The 14,358-nt window shown below is 43.0% G+C and overlaps 1 protein-coding gene across 1 annotated transcript in view; it reads right to left on the bottom strand.

Annotated features, from left to right (window-relative positions):
• The window catches only part of LOC123511215, a 64,955-nt gene extending 54,610 nt beyond the window's left edge, over positions 1-10,345 (bottom strand). Inside the window, exon 1 of the mRNA XM_045266902.1 lies at positions 10,032-10,345. Within this exon, the coding sequence (XP_045122837.1) occupies positions 10,032-10,244 (213 nt within the window). The 5' untranslated portion in view covers positions 10,245-10,345. The remainder of the gene's footprint in view (positions 1-10,031) is intronic.
• Between the last annotated feature and the right edge of the window lie 4,013 nt (positions 10,346-14,358).

Genomic DNA, 14,358 nt, shown 5'->3' with positions numbered 1-14,358 from the left:
TTAAACCAAGGTTTAGGTTGAGAGAAAGAATGAGGAATGTACTCCTCCATGCTAAACACTATCACTTCTGTTATGTGTTCAGCACACAGAGATGGGTCTCTGACACGGAAACAATGATCATTCCCAGGAAAATCTGCATAATACCACGTGAGTGATAAACGAAGCGTATCTCGGTATAGGAAAACATAATTACTGTTTTGTAGGGCAGGCGGGACGGACCTACGTTTGAGGCCATGATGAAATGTAAGAACCTGGGCCAGCATCCCAATCTTCGCACAGGCTATCCATGTACAGAAGTTTCGCTGCCCTTGCACAACTGGTTAATCCGAAGGTGCTGATGAGGAAATTCATGATACCTTGGTACTTGTCGTCAGTTGGAGGATGACGAAGGAAGTCGATGACGTGTCCAGCTGTGTCCTAATCGAGCGCGCTGACCAGGTAATAATATTTGGTGGTGTCAGTAGTGATTTGATGTATGTGGAACTGGGCTTCAGGCTGTTCGAACCACATTAGGGGTTGGAAAATCCAGAAGGTGGGCAGCTTGAGTGAAACTGCATTCTGCTGTTCATTGCTGTCTTCGGTAGTCATATATATATATATATATATATATATATATATATATATATATATATATATATATATATATAATATATATACTGCAATGTTGCATCTCTTGCGTTCTTCTACCGTCATTTTCATGGTATATGCTCCTCTTATCTTGCTAACTGCATGCCCCTGCTCCTCCTACGTCCTCGCTGTACAAGGCTTAATTCTCCCTCTCACTTCTATTCTATTCATCTGTCTGATGCAAGAGTTATTAACCAGTACTCTCAAACATTCACACCTTTCACTGGTAAACTCTGGAACTCCCTACCTGTGTCTGTATTTCCAACTTCCTGTGACTTGACTTCATTTTAACGTTAGGTTTCATGACATTTATTCCTCATTTAGCTAACCCTGTCGGACTTTCAGCAGACTGGCGACTGAGAGGGCCTTTTATTTTTGTTGTTGCCTTTGGCCAGCACTCCTTTCTCACATAAAAAAAATGTCTTTGATATCAACAGAGGTAGATAATTCAGGTCACTTTACAATCCTTACAACATTCAAGTAGGCTGTTCTTCTCTTAGAACGTGGTTGGCTCCTTCTTTCCCGCTGAAGGAACTTTTTCTTTTTGAGGTGACCTCAGAGCGTTTATAGGAAAGAATGTGTTGCGGCTAGACTTGGAAGGGTACAGAAGGCTATATGTATATCAGTGTCTCTAAAAGGCAAAGACACTGGATAATTATGTTGCATGAGGTAGAAAGCCCATAAAGTACATTCAGTCCACGAACAGGCAAACAAATATGTCTTACGCTGTGTGTTAGCCAGAGTTTACCAGAAAAAGGTGTGAATGGTTGACAGTACTGGGTAACTTTTGCATCAGACAGATGAACAGAATAGAGATGAGAGGGAAAAGAAAGCCTTCAGCAGCGAGGACGTAGGAGGAGGAGGGGCATGCAGTTAGCAAGATAAGAAGAGCAGTTAGCATGAAAATGACGGTAGAAGAGCGCAAGAGATGCAACATTCCATCGGTGAGAAAGAGACTGAGGACAGTCGTCAATCAGAGGAGGGGAGTTGATGAGACGAAAAGCTTTTCATTTCACCTTATCTAATAGAAGAATGTGAGTGGAACCCCCATATTGAAAAAAAAAAGTATTCCATACATAGGCGGATGGGGACATGAACATTTGCAGGGAAGGAGGTGAGAAAAACTGACGGAGACGCCTCAGTACGCGTAACTTCATAGGAGCTATTTTAGCAAGAGATGAAATGTGAAACTTTCTGTTTAGAATATGAATAATGGACAGGCTGTGGATATTCAATGTAGAAAATGGGGACAGTTGAGTGCCAATGAAAAAGAGGGATAGTTGTCTGGAAGCTTGTGTAGAGTTGATAGATGGAATAATTGTTTTTTTGAGGCATTGAACATTACCAAGTTTTCCCCTGCCCCAGTAAAAAATCTTAGAAATATCTGAAGTCAGGCGTTATGTGACATTTCTGCGTGATCTGTTGACTTCTTGAAGGGATGGTCGTCTCTGTAATGACGTGGGAACGTGTATCATCATCAGCATAAGAGTGAATAGGGCAAGAAATATGGCTGAGAAAATCATTAATGAATAATAGAAAGAGAGTGGGTAACAGGTAACAGGACAGAAGCCTGACAAAACACCAATGTTAATAATTTTTGAAGAACAGTGGCCGTCGACAACAGCAGCAATAGAAAGATCGGAAAGAAAACTTGAGATAGAATTGCTGAGAGAAAAATAGAAACCGTAGGAGGGCAGTTTTGAGATCAAAGCTCTGTGCCAGACTCTATAAAAAAAACGTTTGATATGTCTATCGCGACAACAAGTTTCACAGAAATCTCTGAAAGAAAATTATTAAGACTTGTAAGGAAAGCCAGAAAGAAGATCAGCAGTAGAGCGGCCTTGACGGAAGCCATATTGGCGATCAGATAGATGATTGTAAAGTGACAGATGTTTAAGAAGCAACCTATGGAGGATAAATTAAAAACTTTAGACAAGCAAGAGATTAAAGCTATAGGGCTGTAGTTTGAGGGATTAGAACAGTCATCCTTTTTAGAAACAGGTTGAATGCAGGCAAACTTCCAGCAAGAAGGAAAGGTGGAAGTCGATAGACAGAGTTGGAAGAGTTTGGCCAGGAAAGGTGCAAACACTGAGGCACAGTGTTGAGAACGATAAAGACCCCATCAGGTGTATAAACCTTCCAAGGGTTTACTAGGAGGAAAGGGAGGGACATGCCCAGAATCATCCAAGGTAAAGTTGTTAGCAAAAGTTAGAGAGAAGAGTTCTGCTTTAGAAGTAGATGAGAAGGCAGTGGTGCCTTCAGGATGAAATAGACCATCCTCATGCACGTCACTTATACAAACACACTATTTAAACAGTAATAAGCTGCATTATGTCCTAGAGTCCCGGGGTTCTCAACCTGAGGTACGCGTACCCCAGGTTGAGAACCTTGAGAGGAATTTTGGGGGTACGTGGCAGGTTTCTCAAAATACTTCAGCTTTGAATAACTGCACATTTGTTTATAGTATACAATGTGGCCTACATGTGCTAGTCTGGATGTGTCCTTCATTAGAACCAGGACACGTTAACAACGTTAACAAGGAAACTCTTGGAGTTATATCACTTGAGAGGAAGCTCTCTTGGATTACAGTTGCCACACAACCTTGCAAACCTATAATATTTGTTACGATTTATTGTTCTATATGTTATTCACACAACATACAGATAGAAGAAGAAGTGACTTATTTATTACTATTACTAGTTACAAGTTGCAACTAGCTGGAAGCAACACTAGTTCACTGCCATAATGATAGAAAATTGTCTGATATAGTTCCTATTTGGTAAATGTATTGAATGTAAGTCACATATAGTCTCCCTGTGAGGTACCAGTTCCTATCGGCAATACCTCATAGAAACATACTAATATCAATTAAAACTTTTGTCTGCTCTACATATATAACACAAATTAAACTTAATAAACTAAGCAAATAAACCATGCATTTATTGTTACCCTTCCTGATTCTGCATTGTTGGTAAGGGGTACGTAATCAATACTGAAAGCTCCATCGTCTAGAAGACGATGGAGCTAGCACCCTAACAAAGCAGCACCGGGCGACAAAAGGACTACTGCTTAACTTACTTGATTTTCTTTAGATCTAGGCTCAACCCAGCGCAGAGCGATCAATATCATTAAAAAGAAGAAAAAAAATAATCCACAAAAAAAACCCAACACTCCGAGGACAAGACAGTTTGCATGCGTGTTTGATTCCCATCACGCCGCGTGCATACCAGCTTAATTTAATTACTTGCTCCAAGTGCAACTGGGCCAGACTAAATGGTTCCTACGTAGGCTGCCAGTGGACCAGCGGAGCCACCCGCTGGAGGGATCGCCCAATAGGGGCCGTCCTGTGCTAGATGGTTGGGTGTCCAGGCTGGGATGCTTTGGGAGGGGGGGTCTCAGCTCTGTCGTGGACAAACATTCGTATCATGTGGGGCCTTTTTTTAAAACGACTGGTCCGCATGGGGACGAGGTACCCCGTCCACGGCAGCCAGCGCTCCCTCCCATTGTAGTCCCAGTAGGTGGTTTCCCTTGCCCCTGGAGCCATTTTTTTGTGTAACTTTATATATGGTGAAACACAAAAACTGTCAGGTTCTCGTGAGGTGGCTGACCTGGCCCGCGAGACGTCATCCTCAGGTCTGAGTGGGAAGGAGGATTCCCCTCCACAAGAGCCTCCCACAGCAGTCTCCTGTTCTGGGAGTTCTTCTGAGGGACGTATTTCTGCTCCATATGACTCCCTTGTGATGGTAAATGTTAACCCAACATTTTCTTATCACACCTTGCACTCACTTCTCAAGGCGTATGGCACGGTTGTTCGCATTCGACTTGTTTATGATAAGGACTTTCCTTCTAACCGCTGCTATGTAACTTTTCTGTCATGTGATGAAGCCCGTCTGGCTTATGAACATGTAGCATCCCTGCCCCTTGCTGGCTCTGGCTTTAAAACAGAACTTTTCCACTCTCGCAATATTTCAGACAGTGGCACGGACTACATCCCAAATCTTTTTGGCCACTATTCAGAGAATTCAGTTCCTGAAGTCCGCCAGATCCCGCCTCCACGTTGGTTTGTGGCCTACTACAGAAATGGGCGCGGGAATTTCATCCACGCCACCCGGTACTTCTCCAAAGAGATCGGCACGATTCCTGAGGGAAACCTCAAGAAATACGGGAAGGGGGTGCTTGTGCGAGCGAAAGATATCACGCAGGCAAGGATGTTGCAACATCTACCATGTCCTTCTGACAGCATGTTTGAGACTATTAAGGCACATCCCACCTTTAATTACAGTAAAGGTTGTGTGTACAGTCAGGATCTTTATGAATTTCCTGAAGAGGAAATACTGGTATGTGTCCTAACTCAGTCCAAAAGGTGACTAAGATGAGGAACTCTTCCAACATGGTCCTTCTCACCTTCTTTGGTTCCACCCTCCCAGACCGTGTTCATATCGGTCCTATCAATCTTAGGGTGAGGCGCTTTGTTTCTCGCCCTCTTCAGTGTTTCTCTTGCTATGGGTACGGTCACGGCAAAAGCTCCTGTAAGGAAGCTTCTATATGTGGTAATTGCTCGGCACTAGATTCACACTCTGAGGAGCATTGCAATGCTACTGCTTACTGTTTCCATTGCCGTGATGCTCACCAGGTACGTTCCAGGCAATGCCCCAGGTATCGCCTGGAGCAGGACATTCTACAACTTGCCAACACTCAGTTCATCAGCCTAGGTAGCACCCGCCGTGTACTCCTGTACCGCCAAAAGGACGATACTGGTGCGACATCCTATGCTGCATTGGCCGCTCGATCTTCTGCTGAGTCTGCCGGTCCGAAGACGACGACAAGTGCTACCTCTCGCTCTGTTGGGGCGGGTGGTCCTGTTCATTTGGCCAATAGGTTTGCCCTTTTTTCTGATGACTCAGTTGAGTCACCTGTAAGAAACGACGAGAATAATACGGACTTGACCAAACTTACCCATGTAGTTGATGTCCATTTGCCTCCTCCATCGCCTAAGCCTTTGAAGGGCATGACCAAACGGCACCGCGGCTCTGCGGAGTCGATAGAATTTGCTCAGCCTAAGGAATCTAAGGTTTCTCCCGGTGCACACGATCGTGAGTCCTCCATGGACCACTCTGCAATGGTAGCTCCAGCCTCCTGTGACGCGCTCCGTCCCAGATCGGGCTTCTTGTGGTGAGGACGGTCTTAACATGGAGACCTCCGATGATATTGTCACATCCGTCCCTTGCGGACCCGGTGTGTCAAAAAGTGGAGTCCAGCCTGACCCTCGTCCTCCGAGAACCGGTAGGAGTGATGATGGTTCGCATCACTCACCGGCAAGCCGAAAGGCAGCGGTCCAACGACACGGCACATCACAACTCCCGGTGTCTTCTCGTCGGTTATTATTTTTAGTCAGGTGAGTCACGGGCAGCCCCTTCAAAAGGCTCGCCCGTCCACTGCATCTAAATAGTCATCTTCAAGCTTCTACAGTGGAACTGTAGAGGCCTTCACGCTTCGTGGTGGGAACTCCGAGCTTTGCTGTCAGAGTTCTCTCCAGCCATGTCTTCAACAAAGTTCGCCGAATTGCTGGGAAGTATTCTGCTCCTTCCCCACCAATTTTGTTGTCTGCTGGGCGAACGGTGGCAGACCCTAGGAATGTCGCCGACCTCTTCGCGGAGCACTTTGCCAGTGTTTCCCAGAGGCATCCTGCAGCTACGGGCGCACGTCACCGCCAGAGAATGGAATCTCTCGGCATAAACTTTTCTTCCGCTGGAGGGGAGTCTTATAATGTCCCTTTCTCTGCTTCTGAGTTGCGGACTGCTTTGTCCCAGTGTCACGACTCTTCTCCTGGGCCAGATGATATACCTTATGCCTTCTTGCGCCACATGTCTGACACTGCTTTTAACTTTCTTTTAAATCTTTATAATATGATTTGGCATACCGGTGACTTTCCATCTTCTTGGGCTGTGGCAGTGGTTCTCCCATTTCCGAAGCCTGGGAAAGATAATCTCCAGGCTACGAACTACCGTCCTATATCTTTGACATCCTGCATTTGTAAAGTTTTAGAAAAGATGGTAAATGTAAGACTCATGTGGTACTTGGAGAGGGAAGTACTTGTCATCGGTACAGTACGGCTTCCGAAAGATGAGGTCTACTACTGATGCCATTTTATCCCTAGAGTCTTCCATTTGTGAGGCCTTCGCTAATCACCACCATCTAGTAACAGTCTTTTTTGACTTGGAGAAGGCCTACGACACGGCTTGGTGTCATGGCATTTTACAGTCTTTGTTTAATTTGGGCCTTCGTGGCCATCTTCCTCTTTTTATCCAACAGTTTTTATCCAGACGTTTCTTACGGGTTCGAGTGGTGAGAGTTCTCTCTGAGGCTACTGCTCTAAATGACGGCGTTCCACCAGAAAGTATTTTTAGTGTTACATTATTTCCAGTCGCCATAAATGGTGTGATTGATACTCTCCCAGATGGCATTCACAGCTCCTTATATGTTGATGATTTATGTATTTTTTTTGCTGCTGCTAGGATGTCACTGATTGAGCGCAAGCTCCAACTGGCGATCAATAGGGTGTCCAGTTGGGCCAACATGAACGGTTTTCGATTCTCCACCTCGAAGACCGTAGCTATGCATTTTGTCGCAACCGTGGTGTCCATCCAGACCCTGATTTATACCTCGCCAATAGACGCCTCTCATGCGTGGAGGCGTCTCGATATCTTGGCCTTTTATTTGACAACCGTCTCACCTGGGTTCCTCATTTCCTTTCTCTTAAGGCGTCTTGTCGGCAGGCATTATCCCTTCTTCGGGTTTTAAGTCACACCTCTTGGGGTGCGGACAGGGACACGTTGCTGCTGCTTCACCGTACACTCATACTTCCCAAGCTGGAATACGGCTGTGAGATCTACTCATCCGCAACGGATGCACGACTACGCACGCTTGACCCCGTGCATCATGCTGGGGTCCGCTTGGCTACGGGTGCATTTCGGACATCTTCAATACCTAGCCTTCTAGTGGATGCTGGTTTCTGGCCGCTCGATCTCCGGCGCCAGTTTTCGATGCTCCGGTGTTGGTTTCGCACCCACCGTCTTCCTGATTCTGTCCCATGTGTGTCAATGTTGCGGGACACGCGCTCGCAGGCGTATGTCACTCGACCGAGTCTCCTTAAATCTTTTGGCCTACGAGTTGCAAATCTCATGGCAGAGTCATCTATCGACCCCACTCCCGTGTACTCTTTCTGGCTTCCCCGAGTTGGTTATTTTCAGCTTCCTGTTACCTCATTATGCCCTCCTGCCATGGATGGCAAGAAGGATTTTCTGCCAGCTCTGTCCCACACACGGTTTTTAGAACACTCTTTTATGCATTCTGATGATATCCCTGTTTTTACTGATGGTTCCAAATCCGACGCAGGCGTTGGGTTTAGTGTGGTTTTCCCCTCTTTTTATCGGTGTGGCAGCCTTCCTTCAGTGGCATTTGTCTTCACTGCGGAGCTGTCTGCCATAGTCCTAGCTTTACAGATTAATTCTACTCTACCGGTTTCGTCTTTTACAATTTTTAGTGACTGTCGCAGTGCTCTTACTTCTCTCTCGTGTTGGGTTCTGTTGGGTCCCTGTTCACGTAGGGGTTCCAGGGAATGAACACGCAGATCGCCTCGCTTAAGAGGCAAGTAAGTTTCGTTTCGAGATGTATTTCACACTATTCGTGTGGCGGTTGCAGCAATTTGGCAGAGGAGATGGCTAACGGGGGTCGCAACCTCGAAAATGGGAGAGATCACTACTTCCACTATCCCTCAGTGGACATACTCCCATGTCCGGGATCGCTGTGCACAGACTTTATTGGCGCGACTGCGCATAGGTCACACGTACCTTACACAAAGGTACCTGATGACCAGGGACCCACAACCTTATTGTGATGACTGCTTGGTGCCGCTCACTGTCCGGCACCTTCTTGTAGAGTGCCCTAGTTTGATTGAGTTACGACACCGCTACCTCTACCGCTGTCGCGGTAGAGATAGCGGTGTCTATTATATCTCAAAGGTCCTTGGACCAGAGTGTCTGGCCCAGGGCCATGACGTTTTTAGGTTTTTGGGAGAAGCTGGGCTTTTCCCAAAGCTTTGAAATTTATTCTTATTTCAATTTGCATTTTAATATTTTATTTCGTTTTATTGTCTTTTTTAGTTTTTAAATATTGTATTGTTTTTAACTGTTTTTATATAGTTTTTATAACTACTCTGCCATTTTAAATTTTTGAAGCGGCGCCACATGACCTTAGCCGTTGCGGTGCCTTATATAAAATCCATCCATCCACGTGCAACTCCTTCAAGCCCCAAAGGTAGAACTAGGCTACTGGAACATCAGACAGTGGATATCTAATTCCAAATCTCAAAATATACCTCCTTACAGCGGTGTATGAATCTCCTCTTTGTGGTGGACAGGGATTGACTGATATTTTTCTTCTAAGTAAAGCAGGATGAAGAGAGGAAGAGAGGGTAAAGATGTAGAATTTCAGAATAGAAATATAGAAGGAAAATAGGAGATAAAAGCCAGTGGACATGCCACCTTGCTATTACATGTTTGAACCCAACTAGCTAAATGATACAAACATTAACCTTTATTAAAACCTATAACTTCATGCGACTTTTTGTGTGTACTTATGTTCCTTCTATGCTAAGGACTCGGACAGTTACCATAAATGTATCATAATCATTAGTTATTTCTTTCCTACCACAGAAATAACACCAATACAAAGAACAATAGAATGTAAAAAGTGGTATTACATTATTATTATTATTATTATTGTTATTATTGTGGTCGTTATTATTATCATTATCATTATTTTCATTTGAGATCAAACAGTATTAAGCTCTGGTTACTGCCTCACTGAATAGATTACCAGCATGCATTCTCTCTCCCGGAGGGCTGGGTGGCGTAGATGGTTGCCCCGTGGGAGATGTAGCGTTCTCCCGTCCCTCAAGCGGTGCCACATGACCTAAGCTGTGGCGGCGCCTAATGGGATAATTTCCATTTTTTTCCTCTCTCCCGCGTAATTGATGTGTTTTTAATGCAGAAACTCTCACGTTCTGCCTTGCTATACATTGATATTTTCTACCTTCTTACTATTTGAATTGCTTAAAAAAAGGAATGTCCATATATCGTTGAATTACAATGGACCCTGCTTTGATTTTCTTCGATTTGAATGATATATTTATTCAAGTGATTCGTCCTATTCATTTAGTGCTATTTTGTTTTCTCTTTTCTTATGATGGAACACCAAATTAGGAGAAGTTTTCCCGATTCATGATTTTCCTGTCGGGCTTCCTTCACGCATAAAAGCAAATATAGAAAGGCTGTCATTCTTTTTTCTGTATCTGTTTATGGCTTGAACTTCATACAAAATTAAATACGTGACTCTCAACTCACCGTGCTGATGTTAATCTTGAAGCTGTCGGCAGGCAGCGTTACCACGGTAGGATCACCCGGTTTGTAAGAAAAGAATTCAATATCATTAAAATACCACTTGAGAGAATAAATGTTTTTGTTAGGTGACCACTGGCACTTCAGCTCTGCCTCCTCGCCTTTCTTCACGTACTGGGGTACGAACAATGATGTGATTTTGACCTCGTCCGTGTTCATCCAGTAATCGTCAGAGGCGTGGCTGTCCGTGTGTTGCTCCTGCGGTAGTGGCGTCTGTGGTGGCTGTGATGCTGCTATTGCCTTGCCCACTCTGAAGCCTGGAGAAGACAGAGGGGTAGAATCAAGAACAGAGAGAGAGAGAGAGAGAGAGAGAGAGAGAGAGAGAGAGAGAGAGAGAGAGAGAGAGGGGGTGGGGGAGGGTGAGGAAGAATACGTATATTCACAAACAGACAGACAGACAAATATTCCTTCACTATTACCGTTGCTATTGACATGTCCCGAAAATGATACGTTCTTCTCCCATCTTGCAGGATGAGGATATAGGAAAGGACTTACATCTAGCACTGATGGACGTTTATTTGATTTAAATGAGGTGACCCAGAGTGTGCTCGATTCTAAGTCAGGTCCTGCACTACTCTCACGTTGGAGGGATCGGTCTTTATTTATTTGCCATATATTAAGTCCACGTGGTGTTTACAATCGGGTAACATCACCTATTCTGTTCAACTCTCTAATGCAAGAGTTAACCAGTATTGTCTGTCAATCATTCACACCTTTCACTGGTAAACTCTGGAACTCCCTGCCTCTTCTTTTAAGAGAGAGGTGTCGAAACATTTTTCTATGAATTTTGGCTAACTCCTATGCCTTTTAGGGAACTGGTAACATAGTGGGCCTTTTTTTTCATATTTTGTTGCCCTTGGCCAGCTGTCCCTCCAACATCCCTCCAACATAAAAACACTACTACTACCACTACTACAATTAGTACTACTTTTCATGGAAGAGGAGAAACTGGCCAAGGGAAGAAACCATATATATAAAAAAAAGGCCCACTGGATTGCCAGTTCCCTTAAAGATATTAACAATTATCCAAAAGGCAGAGAAAAATGTCTTGATAGTCTTGATCGTCGTTGGAAAATGGAAATACAGATACAGGCAGTGAGTTCCAGAACTTATCAGAGGAAGGTATGAATGATTGAGATTACTGGTTAACTCTTGTATTTGAAAGTTTGACAGAATTCGGATAAGATGAAGAAAAAGCCTTGTGCAGCAAGGCCGCAGGAGGAGGGGAGGGATGAAGTTAGCAAGACCAGTAGAGCAGTTAGCATGAAACTAACGCTAAAAAATATAAAGAGATGCAACATTTCGACGGTGAGAAAGAGGTGACAGTCAGTTTAGGAGGTGAGTTGATAAGACGAAAAGCTTTTGATTCCACCCTATGTAATGAAACTGTGCGAGTGGAATATCCGTCCCCCCCAAACATGCGAAGAGTACTCCATGCAAGAACGGATAAGGCCCTTGTACAGAGTTAGCAAGTGGAGGGGCGAGAAAAGCTGTTTTGGGAAGAGAAGAGAAATGAAGTTTTCAGTTAACATTATGAGTAAAGAACAGACCTAGTTCAAGGGATACTGTAAACTTTCCATGAACGCTAGTTGTGATCTCGCTGAACGTTTCCCTTTGTGTCTCACAACTCAAGGGGGCAGTCACAGCCTGCCCTCTAAAGACAACTCTCTTTCTTCACTCAAAACCACGTACATGCACTTGCCACACACACACCCCTCACCTAAAATTCAAAATCAATAGATGGCGACTCCAAATCCAGCCTCGGAGTCCCCTTCTAAGGAGGGAACCAGAAATGTCCCTAGGTCGGATTTTTCTCTCAATGATGATCCAAATTGTCTTGATAACTTCATCTTTTTCTTAATTAACTTTTGCAACGTTCGCGGTCTTAGATCTAATTTTCAATCTGTGGAACCACCTCTTCTTTAACTAAACCTCATCTTCCTCACCGAAACACAGTTGTCTGAGGCTACTGACGCCAGCCACTTCTTTGTTTCCTTTTATTTTCTCTATCATCATTTTCGCTCTAAAGCTGTTGCGCATATAGATGCGCAACAGCTTACCTTACTCACGTTCCCATGCTCTTGAATATTCCGAGTTTTCAACCATCTGGCTTCGACAATATTCCTTCTCTTACTAAATTTATCTGTGTTTATCTCTCCTCTAACTCTTCTGATTACAGTAAATTCTTTGACTATTTAACTTCCAAAGTGGAGCACATTCAGTCCTTCTACTCTTTTACAGAGATCTTCATTCATGGTGATTTCAATATTCATCACCAGGTCTGGCTCTCCTCTCCCTCCACTGACCATTATATTGATTCTCCCTGGAGTGATTACTGTTTCCGTGTGAGATTCCCATCTGTGTGTGGTGAACACATAACAGAGGTGATAGTGTCTGGTATGGAGGCGTACATTCCTCATTCTTTTCTCAACTTAAACCTTCTAAACCCTGTTCTCGTATTATATATGAAAGAAAGATTGGTCACAAAAGGTACTTGAGTCTTCCATCTTTTGAATCTTACATATATGCACTTTATATATATATATATATATATATATATATATATATATATATATATATATATATATATATATATATTTTTTTTTTTTTTTTTATGTAGGAGCAAGAACCAGCCAAAGGCAAAAAAAAAAAAAGCCCACTTAGGTGCTGTTCTCTAGAAGATAAAAAAAAAAAAAAAAGCGTTAGCCAAAATTAGGGAGCAAATGTCTTGATACCTCCCTATTAAAAGAAGACAATTCGTAGGAAGGCGGAAATACAGAAGCAGGTAGGGAGTTCCAGAGTTTACCAGTGAAAGGTGTGAATGATTGAGAATACTGGATAACTCTTGCATTAGAAAGTCGGACAGAATAAAGATGAGAGTTGGAAGAAAGCCTTGTGCAGCGATGCCGTAGGGGGAGGGAGGCATGCAGTTAGCAAGATCATTAGAACAGTTAGCATGAAAATAGCGATAAAAGATAAAGAGATGCAACATTTCGGCGGTGAGAAAGAGGCTGAAGACAGTTAATCCGAGGAGGGGAGTTGATGAGATGAAAAGCTTTTAATTCCACCTTATTTAATAAAACTGTGTGAGTGGAACCCTACCAAACATGCGAAGAGTACTCCATATAGGGGCGGATAAGGCCCTTGTACAGAGTAAACAGTTGGAGGAGCGAGAAAAACTGGCGAAGACGCCTCAGAACGCCAAAATTCATAGAAGCTGTTTTAGCAAGAGATGAGATGTGAAGTTTCCAGTTAAGATTATGAGTAAAGGACAGACCGAGGATATTCAGAATGGAAGAAGGAGACAGTTGAGTGTCATTGAAGAAGAGGGGACTGTTGTCTGGAAGGTTGTATCGAGTTGATAGATGGAGGAATTGAGTTTTTGAGGCATTAAAAACTAGATTTTCTGTGCTTCAGTCGGAAATCTTAGAAAGATCAGAAATCAGGCGTTCCGTGGCGTCCCTGCATGATCTGTTGACTTCCTGAAGGGCTGGTCGTCTCTGAAAGGGCGTGGAAAGATGTAGGGTGGTATCATCAGCATACTCCTTCATAAATAAAATGTCAAATCATTTAAACTCTATCTCCTCTGGAGTCGTCTGGCATCTGGCCAAAAACATCTCCAATAACTACTTTTCATATTTGCCTCCTTTACTTCGTCCTGATGGCACTACTGCCTTCTGATGTGTCTCCTTACCCTTTATTTCCTGAACATGCTTCCAAGTATAAAAAAAAAACTATATATTTTTTTAGTAAACATGTTGTTTTGGAGATGTAAATGACACATGTACAATTTTTTTTTTATTTGAAATTGAGAAAATATATTAACATGACAAAATTGTCCTTATAGGCATACAACATTTTTATTTTTCTCAAAATTTTGATTTTGGGATTTATTATGAAATAAAATTGTCCTAATACAGTGTAATATCACGTAAACAAGAACTATATTTTATAATGAATATTTAGGAAAAAATATAAGGATAATTATATTCCATTATATACCTATATATAACTTTCTACTTCCTTTGGTTATTCTAGTTTGATTGCACAGGCCAGTAGAACATTGCTTTCCTTTCTATATATAATCATCTTGTATAAACCTATATGACTATTCACATTCTCTTGTAATTGAGAAATAAAATACAACTTTCATCACAGTCCAAAACGTATAAGTCAGAGTGACTGATAAGTGACTAATATTTCCTTTGGTTATAGAAGTTTGAGGTAACATAAATACAGCTCTTGACTCATAACCCAATAAAACTAAAGCTTG

This window comes from Portunus trituberculatus, chromosome 4 (genome assembly GCF_017591435.1).
Source record: "Portunus trituberculatus isolate SZX2019 chromosome 4, ASM1759143v1, whole genome shotgun sequence".
Taxonomy (NCBI): domain Eukaryota; kingdom Metazoa; phylum Arthropoda; class Malacostraca; order Decapoda; family Portunidae; genus Portunus; species Portunus trituberculatus.
This window is presented reverse-complemented; position numbering and strand designations above follow the sequence as displayed.